The 21524-nt window shown below is 43.7% G+C and overlaps 1 protein-coding gene across 1 annotated transcript in view; it reads right to left on the bottom strand.

The window, feature by feature from the left end:
• Positions 1–231: 231 nt before the first annotated feature.
• The window catches only part of CISD3 (CDGSH iron sulfur domain 3), a 35583-nt gene continuing 14290 nt past the window's right edge, over positions 232–21524 (bottom strand). The window contains exons 2-3 of the mRNA XM_083147141.1: positions 15952–16065; positions 232–763 (exon numbers count right to left, since the gene is read on the bottom strand). Coding sequence (XP_083003267.1) covers positions 584–763; positions 15952–16065 — 294 coding nt within the window. The 3' untranslated portion in view covers positions 232–583. The remainder of the gene's footprint in view (positions 764–15951; positions 16066–21524) is intronic.

Raw genomic sequence — 21524 nt, 5'->3', positions numbered from 1 at the left:
CACACTGATGTTCCTGATCCTGCAGCATGGCCAGAGCAGTTTCCTTGCATCACTTTGCTTGGTAACCACCAAGAAGGACCCGATCTCAGTGACTAGTCTATCACTAAGTATGAAACAAACACAGACATTGTTACAACTGTGCCGCACCCACAAGTTGCCTGAGGTGTGTTGTATTAATTCTACATCACATGCATAGGATGTCTAGCGGACTGTATACAACACATAACAAGGTTTCTGTAAATCGGTTAATGGTTTATTTTTCATGCCATTTTCTCACACACAAAAAATAAAATGACATTTGAACATTTATGTGCTCAGCCAAAGTAACCACATAGCACCCCATTAGATGGGAAGGGTTAGCAAGACATGTCACACTGATACATACAAATTAACAAACACGTCTCCCCCGGAAGCAAATGCCTACAGGGTGTCCGAAACTCTTCACATTTTTTTTTAAACAGATCAAAGTGTAATTACCTGCATCGCATCCCAAATAATGGAGGGATTTAAACTGTTGCTAAATCCATGGCGGCTGCATTAGATTAGCACTGCACAAATACACTCAGTTAGCAGATCTTCCGAGTCATTGCTGACCTTCCAGGATAAAGTCCTGCACATGGCTTTCCTTGTGTGTGCCATCACAGTATGGTGGGGTTTTGGTTCGTTTGCAGCCACAGAGCCACATTTTCTTATCTTCTGTTGGCGTAAAGCGCAGCGGTGAGAGGCCAGGGGCTGCCTTGCGATGGGATCCGTCACAGAAAGGCTGGAGGTTAGATAGAGAGAGAGCAAAGTTATGAACGTCCTAAAGAGGCTGCACATACTGAGCATTGGTCTGTGCCAGGATGCAAATACCAAGTAGTGACTGGAAGAAAAAAAGGCAATTGTTCAACCTGGTCAATATGATGTATAGACATGACCCTAAGCATCATGGGATGCCATATTATAACTAAAAACTACAGGAAGCGATAGATTTCAACATTTCCTGTTGAGGCAAGTATCTATTTTACACTGTAAACTATTTAGAGTCCTTGCCCTGCCATGGATTATTCATCAAGCCCAGGCAGTAAATAAAATAAATGTGGGTTAAGATTTTCTTTTCCTTTCTATTATTATAAAACTGGTTGACATACTTAATAGGAAGGAGCTAATGAGTTTAGTCCCAAATCACCAGACTCTATTACAAGTTCAGTACATTCCATTGCATTCCAAAGTATGATCTAGGGAATTTAAACAGAAACGGCTCAACGTCTGCATATCGCTTGGGCCACTTTATAGCACCATTGATATTGCTCCAGTAATAAAAAGCATTTGCTTTTGAATAATGGTTTGACTTTTAAATCCACATACATTTCAGTGATCTCATCTTGAACCCGAGATTTAACGGGTGCCGGACGGGGTCCCGACAGTTGGGATCCCGGTGGCCATCGGCTATTTTCCCTCGTGGGGGTCCACGACCCCCATAGAGGGAGAATAGAATAGGTGGCTTGCGTAGCGCGCCACCGTGCCCGCAGCGTGGTGAGCCTGCAAGGGGCTTTAATGCGCTCGTCATGCTGTCTGGATCCGGGCAGTCGGGATCCCAACTGTCGGACCATTATACCACACCCGATTTAACAGGACATGTAATAGGCTGTGGGATTCTAAAGCAAGCAAATATATAGTGACAATGCTGAGTAAAGCTAAGCCAACCAAATCTCAGCAGTTTCAGAATCCTGGACCCCATTACATTTGGCCCAACTACTTTATTTTGGATTTCTACATGGAACAGTGGGGTAGATGTATGAAGCAGTTATAAGGGAGAAGTGAGCCAGAAGCCCATGGCAACCAATCAACACTGAAGTAACATCTATAGCTGGCATAATATAAATTATACACAGCAGCTAATTGGTTGCCATGGGCCACTTCTCCCTTAACACTGCTTCATACCCAGTCAGAATAGGTCTACCACTGCATGACAACCCAGTCAGGTGAATGCATTGTATCCAAGTCCTCACAATGGGCCTTATTCTAGTTCACTCTTAGAGGCAAATTCCTTCTTAGCTGGACAAAACCATGTGCACTGCAGGGGGGCAGATATAACATGTGCATATAGAATTCGATTTGGGTGAGTTATTTTGTTTCTGTGCAGGGTAAATACTGACTGCTTTATTTTTACACTGCAATATAGATCTCACTGAAGAAAAACCCCACCCTAATCTAATTCTCTCTGCACATGTTACATCTGCCCCACCTGCAGTGCACATGGTTTTGTCCAGCTTAGAAGGAATTTGCCTCTAAGAGTGAACTAGAATAAGGCCCAATGTGCTTGAAAGTCTCCAGGCGGCTATCTGAAATATTTTAATCTTTTATTGCTTTAAATTAAAACAAAAAAACATATTTGCCAGCAAGGAGTTAAACTATCCATCTCTTTACTTGGCAGTCTAGTAGTTTGTCTGGGTTTGAATAATTAGAACATCCTTACCTTGCAGTCTGTTCTGCAATTTTAAGTACAAGTCTGCCAAATAGAACAGATGGTTCTTGCACTCTATCAACTTGTCATATCCGGAAGAAACGACACCAGTGAGCGTTACAAGCAGTCACTTGCAACCTATTACCTCGACAGCCACCTTACCTCACTGTGGAAAAGTCATTGGTTCAACTTATTTATTTCACAGGATATCATTGCCAAACTGTTTCACATAAGAGGCACCTAGGTCTTGTGTCACTGGTGGCCGGAGGTATGAATCCAACATTTTACACACTTTTGAAAATATTCTCTATAAAGCTGGGTATACACTATGCAATATTTACAACGATAAGCAGGATAACAATATCATTGTGCATATTGTCTAGTATATAAATCGTGCTTTTCCTTTACAAAGAGGCCTAGTGCCTCGAAACTGGATACGGTCATTAGGTCTACACCAACTAGGTCGACAAGCAGGAAGGTCGACAGTCAAAAGGTGGACTCTAGTAACTACAGTTGCCAGTCTTCAGCGATGGGTTGCAGTGGTTCCCAGTTTGGTTACTTAAAGAAAGAATCTTGGCTATCAGGGCATTAGAACAGCTATCAGTCTTTTTTCTAGTCCAGCCACAAGGTCTTTTCAGAGACAGGCCTGAACAGATACAGTTGGACAATGCCCCAGTGTTGGCATATATCAACAAGCAAGGAGGGACCAGGAGTCTTCTGGCTATGGAGACCAGAAAAAGTTAAAGAATATTACTGCGCTCAAGGATTTAGCAGCTTGAAGGCGTAGTGGGCAATTTTATAAAGTATAAATCAAGCGCTTGAAAACGGTAATTGAAAGTATAAGGTTATGGGTGTGTTTAAAAAGGTTCAATGCGCATGCCAAAACCAAAATAATAAAAAAACTAGGGAGGATCTGTTCATACCCCCACTATCCACGCCAGCGTGGAGTTGATTTTATAAAATGTAGCGAGCCCCATGAGTTGACACGGAATACATGTAAAGTAATCCGCGTGCACTCACCACGCTTCGGACTCGCTATGCTCGCCACACTTTATAAAATCAACTCCACGCCAATGTGGATAGTGGGGGTATGAACAGGTCAGGAGGACGCGTCCGCTCTCCATGCTTCGGGTTGCCGTGGATAGTGGGGGTGTTTAAAGAAAACATTCACACCTGCCATATCATACATCTGAAACAGTAATGATGACATGTGTTAACTGGCAACTGGATTTTAAAGAATAATAAAAAAAAGCAATGAACAATGTACAATAATATCAAATAACAAGTCAAAGAAAATATGAAAACAGTCATTCTTCACTTTCTACATTAACATCAAATGCAGCTGAAGTTGACGCAGCTGTGTCTGCATTTGTGTCGGCTGGTTTGTCAGCAGAGTTAGGGCATGTAAAATTCGTTGGAAAGCGTTCTCTGCGCCAAGAGTTTTGCACCAAATAAATTCCTGCAGGTACGAGTCAAGATAATGGCGTGCAGTGCCCCTCTGTCTCATGTTCCTCTACTTGCAAGATCCCCAGAGCCTTTCGATGTTTTGTGTATGAACCCCAATGTCTGGGTCCACGAAATTGGTGGTTCATAAAGGCATTAAAGTGTTGCCTCCAATGCTGTAAACTTTACTTGGCTATGGACAATAATAACTTGACAGTTTTCCTTTAACTCCCCAGAGCCATAAAATCTTAACTATCTTCACTTGCGATTTAGACTTTGTGCTAATTGGGCTATGGCCAAATATATTACAAAATTGCCTTGCCTACACTGTCTATTTATCCATGTGATACCGACCTCACAAGCAGTGAGATTTTGTCTAACTTTCTATACAGATTTGACGATATACTCAAAATTGATAGCCACATCACACCATGTGTACACACACCTTAACCCCTTCATGACAGAGCCAGTTTGTGCCTTCATGACAGAGCCCTTTTTTTCAAATCTGACATGTCTCACTTAAGTGGGGATAACTTTTTTTTGCTTTTACTTATCCCAGTGATTTTGAGATTGTTTTTTCGTGACACATTGTACTTCAAGTTAGTGGTAAATTTTGGTCGATACAGTCTGTGTTTTTTTGTGAAAAATACCAAAATATCGTGAAAAAATTGAAAATTTAGCAATATGCAAAATGTCACATTTTCTGCTTGTGAGACAAATAATCATACCACTCAAAATAGTTAATAACTAACAAAGACCTAGGGCGAAATGTAATAGGGTGTGATTTTTTAGACATGTGCGATTTTTGGTCAAAAACGGCCGAAATCGCACATTTTCCGAAAATCGCACATTTAATAGGTTGAAAATCGCGGTAAAAAATCGCACTTTTTACCGCGAAATCGCACTTTTCTAAGTGCGATTTTTAGTCACATTTCAATTCGCATCCAGATGTTTTCCCATTATAAAGTATACAACTCGCAAATGTAATAGGGTGCGATTTTTGGTCAATGTTACCAAAAATCGCAAAAAAAATAGACCAGGTTCTGACAGGCGAATTTGACAGAACCATGCACAGATCATTGAGATCTGTGCATGGTTCTGTTAATAAAAATGTGTAAAAGTGTTTTTATAAAAAAAAAACGGCGTGGGGTCCCCCCTCCTAAGCATAACCAGCCCCGGGCTCATTGAGCCGGACCTGGTTCCAAAAATACGGGGGGACAAAAAGCATAGGGGTCCCCCGTATTTCTGAAACCAGCCCCGGACTCTTGGACCGGTCCTGGTTCCAAAAATACGGGGGACAAAAAATCTGGGGGTCCCCCGTATTTTGAAACCAGCACCGGGCTCCAACAGCCCGCGGTGTCATGCCACAGCCGGGGGACACTTTTTATACAAGGTCCCCCGGCCAAAACATGAGCACCGTGGCTGGTCAGCCTTGGACGGGGTACCTGGAGGAGTGGGGACCCCCCCAATAAAGGGGTCCCCCCCCCCCAGGCTTCACCCGTCCAGGGCTGAAGCCCGGGGCTGTCACCGGCGTCCGTGGCCAGTGGACGCCGGCCTGATAGGGTTAAATCCATCATACATATCATTACATTGCTTTTTACCGGCGAACTACAAGTGCCAGCAGACCTCCCCCGCATGCTGGGACTTGGAGAACCACAAGTCCCAGCATGCGGGGCATTAATGGGCCCGCTGGGACTTGTAGTCCACCTGTAAAAAGAATGTTTATAAAAAACACACACAGAGAAGTACAAGTTTATTACATACACACACCTCAATTTTACACCAGCGTTACTTACCATTCCTGGATCCAGCGCTGGTCTGGCTGCTTCACAGCCGGCTCTCCCCCCGCACTGACAGGCAGCGGGGAGAACCGGCTGTCTCCGTTGCTTCTAACAGCCTCTGTAGCGCTGTCCGAGTGCTACAGAGGCTGAGAGCGTGATTGGCTGAGCTACAGTATGCGTCTCCATGGAGACGCATAGCTCAGTCCTGATTGGCTGAGCTATGCGTCTCCATGGAGACGCATACTGTAGCTCAGCCAATCACGCTCTCAGCCTCTGTAGCACTCGGACAGCGCTACAGAGGCTGTTAGAAGCAACGGAGACAGCCGGTTCTCCCCGCTGCCTGTCAGTGCGGGGGGAGAGCCGGCTGTGAAGCAGCCAGACCAGCGCTGGATCCAGGAATGGTAAGTAACGCTGGTGTAAAATTGAGGTGTGTGTATGTAATAAACTTGTACTTCTCTGTGTGTGTGTTTTTTATAAACATTCTTTTTACAGGTGGACTACAAGTCCCAGCGGGCCCATTAATGCCCCGCATGCTGGGACTTGTGGTTCTCCAAGTCCCAGCATGCGGGGGAGGTCTGCTGGCACTTGTAGTTCACCGGTAAAAAGCAATGTAATGATATGTATGATGGATTTAACCCTATCAGGCCGGCGTCCACTGGCCACGGACGCCGGTGACAGCCCCGGGCTTCAGCCCTGGACGGGTGAAGCCTGGGGGGGGGGGGACCCCTTTATTGGGGGGGTCCCCACTCCTCCAGGTACCCCGTCCAAGGCTGACCAGCCACGGTGCTCATGTTTTGGCCGGGGGACCTTGTATAAAAAGTGTCCCCCGGCTGTGGCATGACACCGCGGGCTGTTGGAGCCCGGTGCTGGTTTCAAAATACGGGGGACCCCCAGATTTTTTGTCCCCCGTATTTTTGGAACCAGGACCGGTCCAAGAGTCCGGGGCTGGTTTCAGAAATACGGGGGACCCCTATGCTTTTTGTCCCCCCGTATTTTTGGAACCAGGTCCGGCTCAATGAGCCCGGGGCTGGTTATGCTTAGGAGGGGGGACCCCACGCCGTTTTTTTTTTAACTTTTTTTTTGGGAACAAAATCGCATTTATGAAAATGCACACATTTTCATGACTGAAATCGCGCACATTTTCATGACTAAAAATCGCGGCAAATCGCGGCAAATCGCATTTTTTGCCGCGAATTCGCGGCAAAAAACGCGATTTTTAAAGGTGCGATTTGGTGCGATTTTTTTTAGTCTAAAAAATCGCACCCTATTACATTTCGCCCCATATGTCTACTTTATGTAGCAATCATTATTTCAACTTCCTTTTCATTTTTTTGGACACTAGGAGGCTTCAAATATGACTAGCAAATTCTCAAATTTTCAAGAAAATTTCAAACACTGATTTTTTTAGGGACCAGTTCAGTTCTGATGTGACTTTGAGGGACTTGTATGTGAGACACCCCCATAAATGATGCCATTTCAAAAACTGCACCCCTCACAGTATTCAAAACAGCAGTTTGGAAGTTTGTTAACCCTTTAGGTGTTTCACAGGAATTAAAACAAAGTGTAGGTGAAATTTCAAAATTTCTTTTTTTTTGCAGAGTTTCAATTTTAATACATTTTTCTAACGAATACAGTAGATTTTACTAGAGAAATGTGACTAAAAATTGATTCCCCCAATTCTTTTGTTTTCAAAAATATCCTATATGTGGCCCTAGTGTGCACGTTGACCAAACCACAGGCTTCATAATAGAAGGAGCACCTACTTGATTTTGGAGCCTCCTTTTTATGAGATTTTTTTTTAGGCACCATGTAGGTTTCTAGGCACCATAAGTGCTAAAAGTTAGGAACCTCCCCCACAAGTCACCCCATTTTGCAATCTACACCCCTCAGGGAATTCATCTAGGGGTATAGTGTACATTTCAAACCCCCAGGGGTTTCACCAATTTTGGTACAACTGGGATGTGAAAATGGAAAATTACATTTTTTTACACAAACATGCAGTTCTGGCTCAAAATTTTTCATTTTCACAAGGAATGAAGGAGACAAAGCACCCCAAAATCTGTGCCCCAATTTCTCCCGAGTACGGCAATGCCTCACATGTGACCAAAAAATACCAGTTGGGCGCATGGCAGGACTCAGAAGGGAAGGAGTGATTTTTGGATTTGGCAGCACAGATTTTGGTGGAATGAATGGTGGGTGCCATGTTGCATTAGCAAGACTCCCAAAGCACCAATACAGTGGAACCCCCCCACAAGTCACCCCATTTTGCAAAGTACACCCCTCAGGGAATTCATCTAGGGGTATAGTGTACATTTCAAACCCCCAGGGGTTTCACCAATTTTGATACAACTGGGCAGTGAAAATGAAAAATTACATTTTTTTACACAAAAATGCAGTTCTGGCTCAAAATTTTTCATTTTCACAAGGAATGAAGGAGACAAAGCACCCCAAAATCTGTGCCCCAATTTCTCCCGAGTACGGCAATGCCTCACATGTGACCAAAAAATACCAGTTGGGCGCATGGCAGGACTCAGAAGGGAAGGAGTGATTTTTGGATTTTGCAGCACAGATTTTGGTGGAATAAATGGTGGGTGCTATGTTGCACCAATACAGTGGAACCCCCCCACAAGTCACCCCATTTTGCAAAGTACACCCCTCAGGGAATTCATCTAGGGGTATAGTGTACATTTCAAACCCCCAGGGGTTTCACCAATTTTGATACAACTGGGCAGTGAAAATGAAAAATTACATTTTTTTACACAAAAATGCAGTTCTGGCTCAAAATTTTTCATTTTCACAAGGAATGAAGGAGACAAAGCACCCCAAAATCTGTGCCCCAATTTCTCCCGAGTACGGCAATGCCTCACATGTGACCAAAAAATACCAGTTGGGCGCATGGCAGGACTTAGAAGGGAAGGAGTGATTTTTGGATTTGGCAGCACAGATTTTGGTGGAATGAATAGTGGGTGCCATGTTGCATTAGCAAGACTCCCAAAGCACCAATACAGTGGAACCCCCCCACAAGTCACCCCATTTTGCAAAGTACACCCCTCAGGGAATTCATCTAGGGGTATAGTGTACATTTCAAACCCCCAGGGGTTTCACCAATTTTGATACAACTGGGCAGTGAAAATGAAAAATTACATTTTTTTACACAAAAATGCAGTTCTGGCTCAAAATTTTTCATTTTCACAAGGAATGAAGGAGACAAAGCACCCCAAAATCTGTGCCCCAATTTCTCCCGAGTACGGCAATGCCTCACATGTGACCAAAAAATACCAGTTGGGCGCATGGCAGGACTCAGAAGGGAAGGAGTGATTTTTGGATTTGGCAGCACAGATTTTGGTGGAATGAATGGTGGGTGCCATGTTGCATTATCAAGACTCCCAAAGCACCAATACAGTGGAACCCCCCCACAAGTCACCCCATTTTGCAAACTACACCCCTCAGGGAATTCATCTAGGGGTATAGTGTACATTTCAAACCCCCAGGGGTTTCACCAATTTTGGTACAACTGGGCAGTGAAAATGAAAAATTACATTTTTTTACACAAAAATGCAGTTCTGGCTCAAAATTTTTCATTTTCACAAGGAATGAAGGAGACAAAGCACCCCAAAATCTGTGCCCCAATTTCTCCCGAGTACGGCAATGCCTCACATGTGACCAAAAATACCAGTTGGGCGCATGGCAGGACTCAGAAGGGAAGGAGTGATTTTTGGATTTTGCAGCACAGATTTTGGTGGAATAAATGGTGGGTGCTATGTTGCACCAATACAGTGGAACCCCCCCCACAAGTCACCCCATTTTGCAAAGTACACCCCTCAGGGAATTCATCTAGGGGTATAGTGTACATTTCAAACCCCCAGGGGTTTCACCAATTTTGATACAACTGGGCAGTGAAAATGAAAAATTACATTTTTTTACACAAAAATGCAGTTCTGGCTCAAAATTTTTCATTTTCACAAGGAATGAAGGAGACAAAGCACCCCAAAATCTGTGCCCCAATTTCTCCCGAGTACGGCAATGCCTCACATGTGACCAAAAAATACCAGTTGGGCGCATGGCAGGACTCAGAAGGGAAGGAGTGATTTTTGGATTTGGCAGCACAGATTTTGGTGGAATGAATAGTGGGTGCCATGTTGCATTAGCAAGACTCCCAAAGCACCAATACAGTGGAACCCCCCCACAAGTCACCCCATTTTGCAAAGTACACCCCTCAGGGAATTCATCTAGGGGTATAGTGTACATTTCAAACCCCCAGGGGTTTCACCAATTTTGATACAACTGGGCAGTGAAAATGAAAAATTACATTTTTTTACACAAAAATGCAGTTCTGGCTCAAAATTTTTCATTTTCACAAGGAATGAAGGAGACAAAGCACCCCAAAATCTGTGCCCCAATTTCTCCCGAGTACGGCAATGCCTCACATGTGACCAAAAAATACCAGTTGGGCGCATGGCAGGACTCAGAAGGGAAGGAGTGATTTTTGGATTTTGCAGCACAGATTTTGGTGGAATACATGGTGGGTGCTATGTTGCACCAATACAGTGGAACCCCCCCACAAGTCACCCCATTTTGCAAAGTACACCCCTCAGGGAATTCATCTAGGGGTATAGTGTACATTTCAAACCCCCAGGGGTTTCACCAATTTTGATACAACTGGGCAGTGAAAATGAAAAATTACATTTTTTTACACAAAAATGCAGTTCTGGCTCAAAATTTTTCATTTTCACAAGGAATGAAGGAGACAAAGCACCACAAAATCTGTGCCCCCATTTCTCCCGAGTACGGCAATGCCTCACATGTGACCAAAAAATACCAGTGGGGCGCATAGCAGGACTCAGAAGGGAAGGAGTGATTTTTGGATTTGGCAGCACAGATTTTGGTGGAATGAATGGTGGGTGCTATGTTGCATTGCCAATACAGTGGAACCCCCCCACAAGTGACCCCATTTTGCAAACTACACCCCTCAGGGAATTCATCTAGGGGTATAGTGTACATTTCAAACCCCCAGGGGTTTCACCAATTTTGGTACAACTGGGCTGTGAAAATGAAAAATTAAATTTTTTTACACAAAAATGTACTTCTGGCTCAAAATTTTTCATTTTCACAAGGAATGAAGGAGACAAAGCACCCCAAAATCTGTGCCCCCATTTCTCCCGAGTACGGCAATGCCTCACATGTGACCAAAAAATACCAGTGGGGCGCATAGCAGGACTCAGAAGGGAAGGAGTGATTTTTGGATTTGGCAGCACAGATTTTGGTGGAATGAATGGTGGGTGCTATGTTGCATTGCCAATACAGTGGAACCCCCCCACAAGTGACCCCATTTTGCAAAGTACACCCCTCAGGGAATTCATCTAGGGGTATAGTGTACATTTCAAACCCCCAGGGGTTTCACCAATTTTGGTACAACTGGGCTGTGAAAATGAAAAATTACATTTTTTTACACAAAAATGTACTTCTGGCTCAAAATTTTTCATTTTCACAAGGAATGAAGGAGACAAAGCACCCCAAAATATGTGCCCCCATTTCTCCAGAGTACGGCAATGCCTCACATGAGAACAAAAAATACCAGTTGGGTGCATGGCAAGACTCAGAAGGGAAGGAGTAATTTTTGGATTTTGCAGCTCAGATTCTGGTGGAATGAATGGTGGGTGCTATGTGGCATTAGCAAGACCCCCGATGGACGGTGAAATGATGAACCTAATAATCCATCGATGTGTGGTATATTTTGAAACACTCCTTTATACATAGGCCGGGTTTGTCGGGGCAAGTTTCACAGTGGAAAATAGTTTCCTTTCTTATTCCCTTTTTATAGCAAACTTTGCACCTTTTTTGTGTCCTGCCCTTTCTTGCAGTGGAGGGGATTTCGTTGGGAAAATGCTGCCCTGGTACAATACGGGGGCCAGTACTAGAAGTACTGGGGCCCTCTGCCTGCTGGTTCCCAAATATTAGGCCCTTTATGACTTCCTCTTGAAAGTGCATAAATGTCCCCCTCTGGCCGGTAGAACGGAATAGCACGTAAGCGTTATACAGTGCCATCTGGATGATATACACAGCCAGCTTCTTGTACCAGATATTTGTTTTCCGCAGGGCACTGTACGGCTTCAGTACCTGATCTGAAAGATCCACTCCGCCCATGTACTTATTGTAATCTAGGATACAATTTGGTTTTGAGGTGTGGGTACTGGTACCTCGTACAGGGATGGAGGTGGTACTGTCTCCATGAATTGTTGTCAGTATAAGGACATCCCTCTTGTCCTTATATTTGACCAACAACATATTTTCGGTGCATATTCCCCTGCTTTCACCCCTTCTCATTACTTGGGCAATGTGCGTTTTGGGGAGGCCTCTTTGGTTCTTGCGCACAGTACCGCAAGCTGCTGTACCTCTTGAACCAAGGGCCTTAAACAGGGGGATGCTGGTGTAAAAGTTATCCACATAGAGGTGATAACCCTTATCCAGGAAGGGGTGCACTAAATCCCAGACAATTTTGCCACTAACACCTACGAGGGAGGGGGGGCATTCTGGCGGTTCAATTCTTGAATCCTTCCCTTCATATACCCTAAACTTGTGGGTGTACCCTGTGGTGCTTTCACACAGCTTATACATTTTTATGCCATACCTTGCCCTCTTACTGGGAAGGTACTGGCGGAATTTAACCCTTCCTTTAAAATGTATAAGGGACTCGTCGATGCTAATACATTTATCAGGGATGTACAGCTCTGCAAATTTGGCACTGAAATGATCAATGACCGGCCTGACTTTGAATAGCCTGTCAAAGGTGGGATCATCTCTGGGTGGGCACTGTGCATTATCGGTGTAATGTATAAATTTATGGATTGCCTCAAAACGAGTCCGAGTCATGGCCATACGGTAAAATGGGGTGCTGTACAGAACATCTGTACTCCAATATTGCCTAATTTGTGGCTTTTTTACTATGCCCATATGAAACACCAGACCCCAAAACGTCATCATCTCTACTGCATCTACAGGGGTCCACCTAGCAAATGATGACGTGGGGTTTTGAGCAATAAACTGCTGGGCATATAAATTAGTTTGGTCCACCATTAAATTTATAAAATCATCAGAGAAAAATAATTTAAAAAAGTCAATTTCTCTGAGACCTGTGGAATCAAATTGGATTCCTGGCATGGCCAAAAACTCAGGAACCTGGGGCTCAAAATTGTCTGGTGGTGGGGTCCATACGAGATCAATTATTGGGGGGGGGGGTCTCAGCTGCTCTACGGGGGCGTCTTTGAGGGGGTCCCTCATCACCAGAGGAGGAAGAGGAGCTTAAGACGAATCCTTCAAATTCCCCGCTTGCCTCACTGGCTGTGTCAGAATCAGAAGCAAGCATGGCATATGCCTCCTCCACTGAATACATTCTTCTGGATGACTGGGATGACATTTGGGATGACATTTGGGATGACATTTTTATTTTTGTGTTACTGGTAGTGAAATGTTTCAACACGTGTATAGTGTAGGGGGGGGGTACAAACTTTATTTCAACCCGGGGGGTATGTAGTGTGTTGTGTGTATGTAGTGCAGAAAAAAAAAATACTTTATACAAAAAAAAAAAAATTGAAGGGGTTAAAAAAAAAAAAATTGAAGGGGTTAAAAAAAAAAAAAATTGAAGGGGTTAAAAAAACAAAAAAAAAGGTCCTGCGCCAAAAATTGAGCACAGATGTTGGTCAGTAACGTCTGTCACTGAACAGCGCTCAAAGGCAACAGGAATTTGATAAAAAAAAAAAATAGATCAACCCTGTGCCGAAAAAGCTGATCAGTGATGTACGTCACTGATCAGCGCACAGTGGCCACAGGACACCCACAAAATCACAGTGTGTGTAAAAAAAAAATTAAAAAAAGACCACACAGCACCCACAAAAAAAAAAAAAAGGTGATCAGTGATGCGACACTGATTACCAGTGAGGGGCAGCAGGTGCACAACCTTTGGTGCAACTGGCAGCAACTGACAGGTATATATAAAAAAAAAAAAACCTCTGCGCCCCCAAAAAGTTGCTGATCACCTCAGATATAGTGATCAGCACAAAAGGCGGGGGTAGCAGACACAAAATATACACTCTCTGTCACTATCTCTCTCTATCTCTCACTATCTCTCACTATCTATCACACTGCAGCAGCAGCACTGACAGTTATATGTATAAAAAAAAACCTGCACCCCCAAAAAGGGGGGGTAGCAGACTCAAAATATACACTCTCTATCACTCTCTGTCACTATCTCTCTCTATCTCTCTATCTCTCACTATCTATCACTATCTATCACTATGACACTGCAGCAGCAGCACTGACAGTTATATATATAGAAAAAAAACCTGCACCCCCAAAAAGGGGGGGTAGCAGACACAAATCTCTCTATCTCTCACTATCTATCACTATCTATCACTATCTCTCACTATCTCTCACTATGACACTGCAGCAGCAGCGACAGTTATTTATATATAAAAAACCCCTGCACCCCCAAAAAGGGGGGGTAGCAGACACAAAATATAGCTCTCTCTGTCACTATCTCTCTATCTCTCTCTATCTCTCTCTCTCTATCTCTCTATCACACTGCAGCAGCAGCAGGAAGTCTCAGGAAGTCAGATCCAGGAAGCGTCCAGCACGCTACAAGCAGTGATCAAGTGATCAGGTAAGGTATTTGCAAGGATCAGGTAAGTATGAGCAAGGATCAGGTCAGTATCACGGCAGATAGGCACGGTGACCGCTCTGCACGCTACTCCAGACCGGAATGGCGTCTGCAGCGCAGTCACCGGTAGTTTAAATGTCGCGCCTTGGCTGTGATTGGTCCGTGGGTCCCACGGACCAATCACAGCCTTGGGGGCAGGTGGGGTGAGGGTGGGGTGAGGTGTCATCGTCACCGATGACCCCCTCATGCCCCCTGACGCCCGGCGGTGATTGACACCTGTGTTACCGAGCGTCTGATTCGCTGGTAACACAGGAAAACGCTGTGAATGGCTGTTCACACTGAACAGCCAATCACAGCGATCGCCGACGGGGGGGCGGCATCGCAGCCCCCCCTGGGCATGCAGGGACATGTCTGCTGTCAGGGACAGCAGACATCGTCCCTCTGTCACTGCGTCTCGAGACGCAGTGACAGTTTAAAGTCATGACGTATATATACGTCATGTGTCGGGAAGTACTTCCCGGCCATGACGTATATATACGTCAAATGTCGTGAAGGGGTTAAAGAACACTGTGGGATTTCACTAACTTGCTACATTGCGATATTGACTATATAGGCAAATCCGATAGCCAAAATTCACACCGTGTGTACACAGCTTAAGTTTGGGTGCAGTGATGCAAATGATAAACGATTCATTCTGCCCTGCAGATAGTGAACCTAGCATCAAACTATGATGTCACAGCGACAGAGGAGGCACTGGAGGATGCCAATGGAGGGCAAGTTATCCTGACAACATAAAAGAAATACCATGCATCACTTAGACAAACACCAATGTAGTAAGCTATTGTTCTCAGCTATTCAGCCATTAGGTTGTTCTATGCAGTACCATTTATTAGTATATTTATTTTCTGTTGTATTTCCTATCTTTTTTAGATTTAGCAGTTGATTCTTGTATGACACCATCCTTCCTCCACATGAACAGCAAGTGTGAATTCTACACATAGCATTGTCTCTTCTCGTCATTACAACAAAAACGTATTTCTGTTGACATAATGTTGTTAAGACAAAAACGTTTTCTGGCTGGTCTCTGAAGAAAATAAATCTCTAATTACTGACAGGCATATGGTTGTGTCATGGCAAATGTACTGTACAAATGTTATACACTTGGGTAGTGGTGATGGAGTATTGTTACCTGTGCTACCTCCTATAGCAGCCTTGATTGGTGTCATTAGGTCTTCCTGACCATAAGGAAAGGCGTTGCAAGTAGAGGTGGTTGTGAAGAGAAATTCAGGCGCTTAGGAAGAGCCCGAGCAGGCTTGAAACGCGTCAGCAGCAAGTGACTGATCGGTTTGACAGCGGGAGGATCCTAGTCACTGCACACTATTTGGAGCCTGGCAGGGTGCACATCTTGACTGCACCCCTGCCTTCTATCCATCCCCATAAGCTTCAAATACCCAGCTGGGTGAGATCCTCTTCCGATTTCACATTGAAGCAAAAATCTTCATGTATGTATATATGTTATCATACTTTTATCTGCTTTTATGCATTACCATTAAATCATCGTTTTTTAAATACACCTAAGTGCCTGAATTTCTTGTCACAGCCACCTATTTAAAATGTTATACACTTACTTGTTTCTTACTGTGTCCACAGCTACACCAAGGGTACAGTTTCCCGGCCTTTAACTCCACTTGAAATGGATGTTTGGCTGCGATAATTGGGGCAGGCTGTCCTGTGCTGCATGCCTGTTGGGATATGAGAGATGCGTCACTTTTCTCTTTTAACCGGAGACTAGAAAGAAGCAATGCTCTCTGTTTTAGATGCATTTTTCTTTACACAGTATCTACATAAAGATATGCAACTATAAATAAAGCTTTAATATATAACACATACACACAAAGCTATTTCTATATAAAGCTATATTTAGAACAATAATGGTGTATATGATAGGAAATCAAGTGAAAGAAGCAGGGCTATATTATTTCCCTGATAACAGTATTTGGCAAAATGTGTTTCACAAATGGGTCTTGGTCATGCAAGGTGGACACATTACTTTTGTGGGGTTACATATGACTATAGTAGATCTAAGCAACGGTGTGAGACATTCAGAGGAGAGTATGGCTGGTGAGAGGGGCATTAACTGGTTACTAGTCTATATGGCATAAGATTAACTGGAAAGAAGTTTAAAGAAAAAAAGAAGTCCGTTTAGGGGCCACATATTCTCTTCCGTGACATAGGCCAGTATTCAATGAGAAAAATTTGCCTTGTTTTATTGCGAGTTTGTGCTATTTTCGCGTTGGAAGGAGCATTTTGCTCTCCAAAAGTGAACCACCCTATTCAATGTGATATTTTTAAGTGATTTTCGCCGTGTCTCTCCATGTAGCAATTCTCCATCTTCTCATGGAGAACTGGAATGTGAACTTTTAAACTAAAAGGTTTTTTTTTTAAATTTTCTTCTTGCAGCAGTGTAGAGCCATCAGAAACCCCTTTGAGCCACCCGGGAAGAGGCTTGCATGCAGTGCTTGCAGGGCCGGCTCTACCACTAGGCAGCTGCCTAGGGTGCCGGGATCTGGGGGGCGCCAGCAAGTCTGCAAATCAAAAAATCAAGATTGTCTATGAGAATCCTTGTTGTACTTAATGCAGGTGACAGCTGTGGAACTTCTAAGACCTCACCTCTATACTTTACCTTTAGTCATACTTCCTACATTGCTGCCCCCTCATCCTTGTACTCTGTTGTGGGTGGCAAAGGGGAGGGTGCAGGGAAAAAGGGACTTGGCCACCTTCCGGGGGGCGGGGTCATGGAGATTGGATGACCACATGATCTAAAAAAATGGGGTGGGGGGGGGGGGGGGGGGGAGGCGGTTGAAGTTTTGCCTAGGGTGCTGAGAAGCCTTGCACCGGCCCTGAGTGCTTGACATGTAATGTATCGCATGCAACCCCATTCCATGCTACCGGGAGCGGATCAGAGTCAGAGGTCGAAAGTGTATCAGATTCAATCTCAGACTATGAAGCACGGGACCGCACATCAGATTAGATGTCACACACATACGATTTGGCTACATTTCACCTGATTTCTCAGCCAATTTGTCAAAAGTGGGTGAAAAGTGGCCAAATCGGACTAGTGTATGGGAGCCTTTAGGGCAAGGTATCGCATTTGATGTCCCGCGAACACACCCAGCAGCTCCCAGCTGTTCTTTTTGCATAAGATGTATCATATCCGATCCAATGAGCAAGAGACCGCATATCAGATCAGAATACATCCAATTTGATACTTCTCATTCGATTTCTAATCCCAATCCATCAAAATCAGATGGAAAAGGGCTCAAATCGGAGGAGCATCTTTATACCCACCATAACAGAGGTGCAGATATTGCATAACGTGAGACACACATTTTGTATCTTTTACATACATGACATGACGTGAAAGCACTGGAAACAGTGGCTTCTCAGGAGATTAATTGAATGTCAGAAAAAATATATATGTGAAAGAACAGACTGTATAAATTATACAGAAAATCAAGAAAACAAATTAAATTCTAATTAAAACATCTCAGGGATGAAAACCCCACAATCATTTCTGCAATGTCATGCGCCTGTTTTTCATAATAATAAAAATTAATTAATCTAGGCTTAGTTATATTCTGATGACAAAAAAAAAAATAGTTTTAAATAATGTATTAAATCACAAAGCAGCTTTTCATAGTGTATTACAGTAGTCTGCACCCAAACCTGTGCCTCAGCATACACTACTACTGCTGTAGACACACTGTGGGGAGAATAACATTATCAAAAGTGTTTCAAAGGGTTTTACACACAGATCACCTACAAAATGTATTGTTCTTGCAAAATCTAGTCCACTATAGCTTTCACATCACATAAAACATTTTGAAACGTTTTGAAAAACTGTAATTTTAAATGGTATTTTAAACGGGTCTAGTGTTCATATTGCAGCAGATTACCATTTAAAAATACAGTTTAAGTACCATTCACATCACCATACCTCCCAACAGTCCCGATTTTATTGGGACAGTCCCGATTGTCAGGGCCTGTCCCGATGTCCCACCCGCGGGCGGCAGTGTCCCGCGGTGTGGGGGGGCTGTTGGGAGTCCCACCTGTCAGCTGCTAAGCAGCGGGGAATAAACGTTGTGCGCATGCGCACAGCGTCTATTCCCGTAGCTAGGGGGCTGGGGGCATGGCTAGAGGCTCACAGAGCCTCTGGGTCATGCCCCCATAGCATGCCCCCTCCGGCGCGCAGGAGCATCGTCCCGCCTACAAGACTTCAAAAGTTGGGAGGTATGCATCACCAGTCAAGCCGTTTAACCTCTGAACACGTTTCTACCCACAGCTTATTTCCTGGTTCAGGGAAGGGACACAAGACAAGGGACAGCCTATCACAGTGCTCTAACCTTTATTTTTTACTAAATACCATTTCAGTGCCATTCAGACAGCACAAAAAACGGCTCTGAATTGGCTTTAAAATGGGTAGGACTCTGCTTTTTAAACGTGTTGAAATACCAGTTAACTTTAAATGGTATTTCAACTATGACACTTTCACACTGCAGCCTTAAACGTTTTAAAAGGCAAAAAAAACGGCAATATACCGTTTTAAAAGTGTGATGTGAAAGCTACACAAGTAATCTCCGTGTCTTGTGCATTACTGAATGCTATCCATAGGATAGGACTTGCATTGTTTATTTGGACAATAATTCTTAATAGGTGGCCCGTGCAAAAAAATTCCATGCAAATAAAATATGATTCATTTTATAGCAAGTTTGGTGGTTTGTAGATCTTAAGCCCTGTACACATGCATCGATTTTTCCCGATTTTCGTTTTGATTTTGCTTATAGAAGCAAAATCGAATCCTAAACGAAATAGAATGGTTTTTGTGTCACTTTCGATCTACATTCGATTCGATGCGCGCTCCCGGTTTCACCAAATTGAACAGAAAAATCTACTGTGCAGCCAAGAAAATATCGCATTTGATCTAGTAAATCGAATGTGTACAATGTACCATGAATGTATATCGAATTCGATATCTAATGCAAAAGTATAGATCTAATGCCAGATCTAATAGAAAATCGAATCTAACATTGAATCAAAAGCAAATTGATGTATGTGTACAGGGCTTAAGCTGTACCATATAGATCAGGGCTGGGCAACACTGGCCATCCGGTTTTTAATGAACTACACATCCCAGGATGCATTAGTTTTGCTATGTGGCCATGCTGAAACAGATGCAAGGCATGCTGGCATGTGTAGTTCATCAAAGGATGAAAAAGAGTTACTGGTACAACAGGCGCTTTCCAGGTTTAGACTTACACTATTATTGGTGCAAGTGTCCATATAAATAATATGGTTTCTTTCAAGGAGATTCAACCAGTCCTAGGTGTATTCATATAGGTTACCAGGAATATCCACAGGCTGTGAAATGTTTTCTAGAATGGAAAAAGAAGATAGTGCAACACCTTTTTCCAAAGGGGGGGAACAATTTATTATGCACTCACAATTTCCATAAAACAAAGACAGCGTATAATCACCAGCCGGTGATAACAGGTGGGAGGTTACACCCAAGGATTACTTCACCAGATAGTAGCCAGGTTCCGGACACCCTTCTCTAACGGTAGAAGCTCCAGGCGATATTGCATCCCAGGACACAAATAACAAGCAGCGAGATTCTTCCAGCCACGGGAACACCTGCTTAGGTGTTCCCGTGGCTGGAAGAATCTCGCTGCTTGTTATTTGTGTCCTGGGATGCAATATCGCCTGGAGCTTCTACCGTTAGAGAAGGGTGTCCGGAACCTGGCTACTATCTGGTGAAGTAATCCTTGGGTGTAACCTCCCACCTGTTATCACCGGCTGGTGATTATACGCTGTCTTTGTTTTATGGAAATTGTGAGTGCATAATAAATTGTTCCCCCCCTTTGGAAAAAGGTGTTGCACTATCTTCTTTTTCCATTCTAGAAAACATTTCACAGCCTGTGGATATTCCTGGTAACCTATATGAATACACCTAGGACTGGTTGAATCTCCTTGAAAGAAACCATATTATTTATATGGACACTTGCACCAATAATAGTGTAAGTCTAAACCTGGAAAGCGCCTGTTGTACCAGTAACTCTTGTTCCTTTGTACTTTGATCGGAAAAGTTGGTGAACTTTTCTCAACTGGTGCTGGCTGCCTCCGGGCATCAGCGCAGACAAATTGCACTATCTTGTTGTTTTTTCTGCATCAAAGGATGAAAGACAATTTTTAAACAAATACAACTTTATCTTTAAAATGGTTCTGCATTTATTGATTTTAGTTAAGTATTTATTTGTATTCATTAATTATTCAGTTTCCAAAAATTATTGAGATACTTTATTATATGTAGGCAGAGAAGAGGTTTCTCGAAGCATCAGACACACCAATGAGCTTATAAAACTGTAGATACTGTGGGGGAGATTCTCTAAACTAAAAATGCGGTAAAAACCCCATTATCGGGTTTTTTACAGCATTTGGAGATGCTCGAAGCACCCCCCGCCGGGTTACCGTGGCGGGGGGCATCGCCTGAAAAATGTGGCGATGCCCCATAGAAGCCTATGGGCTTGTAACACGACCCCTCCCCCTCACCTGTGTCCGGGCAGCACAGAGCTGCGCTGCCCGGACCTGTGACCTCCTCCTCCATGCACTTTACATCCTCTTCCAGGTGCAGGGAGGAGGAGAGCCAGCCCCCCCTGCAGAAGCAGGGTAAGAGAGGGAGGGGGGAGCCGCCGGGACCCACCGCTCATCGCAAAAGATAGCTCTTAACGCAAGAGCTGTCTTTTGTGATAATTATCGCATATGTTAGATCATATGCGATAATTATGTATGCGTTAGCCGGCGGTAAGGGCGCACGGATGTAAGAGCATCCCACCCTTTATATAAAATAAGCGCTATAGCGAGTATTTGCGATCCCTGTAAATGGTTTGTTTCGCAGAACCGCCAATATAGTGTATGAGATTAGCAGCACGGATGGTGTAACGGTTAGCATTACTGCCTCACGGCACTGAAGTCATCGGTTTGATTCACATCATGGCTCTAATAGTGAATACACACAGTTATATGTGGCATTTGATTCGATTTCTACTATATAGTCTTGCCTGGCAAGACAATTTTTCTTTTCGTTTTCCACTATGGGCAGTATTCAATGTCCCTAATCGTAATGTGCAGCGAATCCTGTTTAGGA

Source organism: Crinia signifera, chromosome 6, assembly GCF_055691185.1.
Source record: "Crinia signifera chromosome 6, ASM5569118v1, whole genome shotgun sequence".
Classification (NCBI taxonomy): Eukaryota; Metazoa; Chordata; class Amphibia; order Anura; family Myobatrachidae; genus Crinia; species Crinia signifera.
The sequence above is the reverse complement of the archived record's forward strand: the minus strand, read 5'-3'. Positions and strand labels throughout refer to the sequence as shown.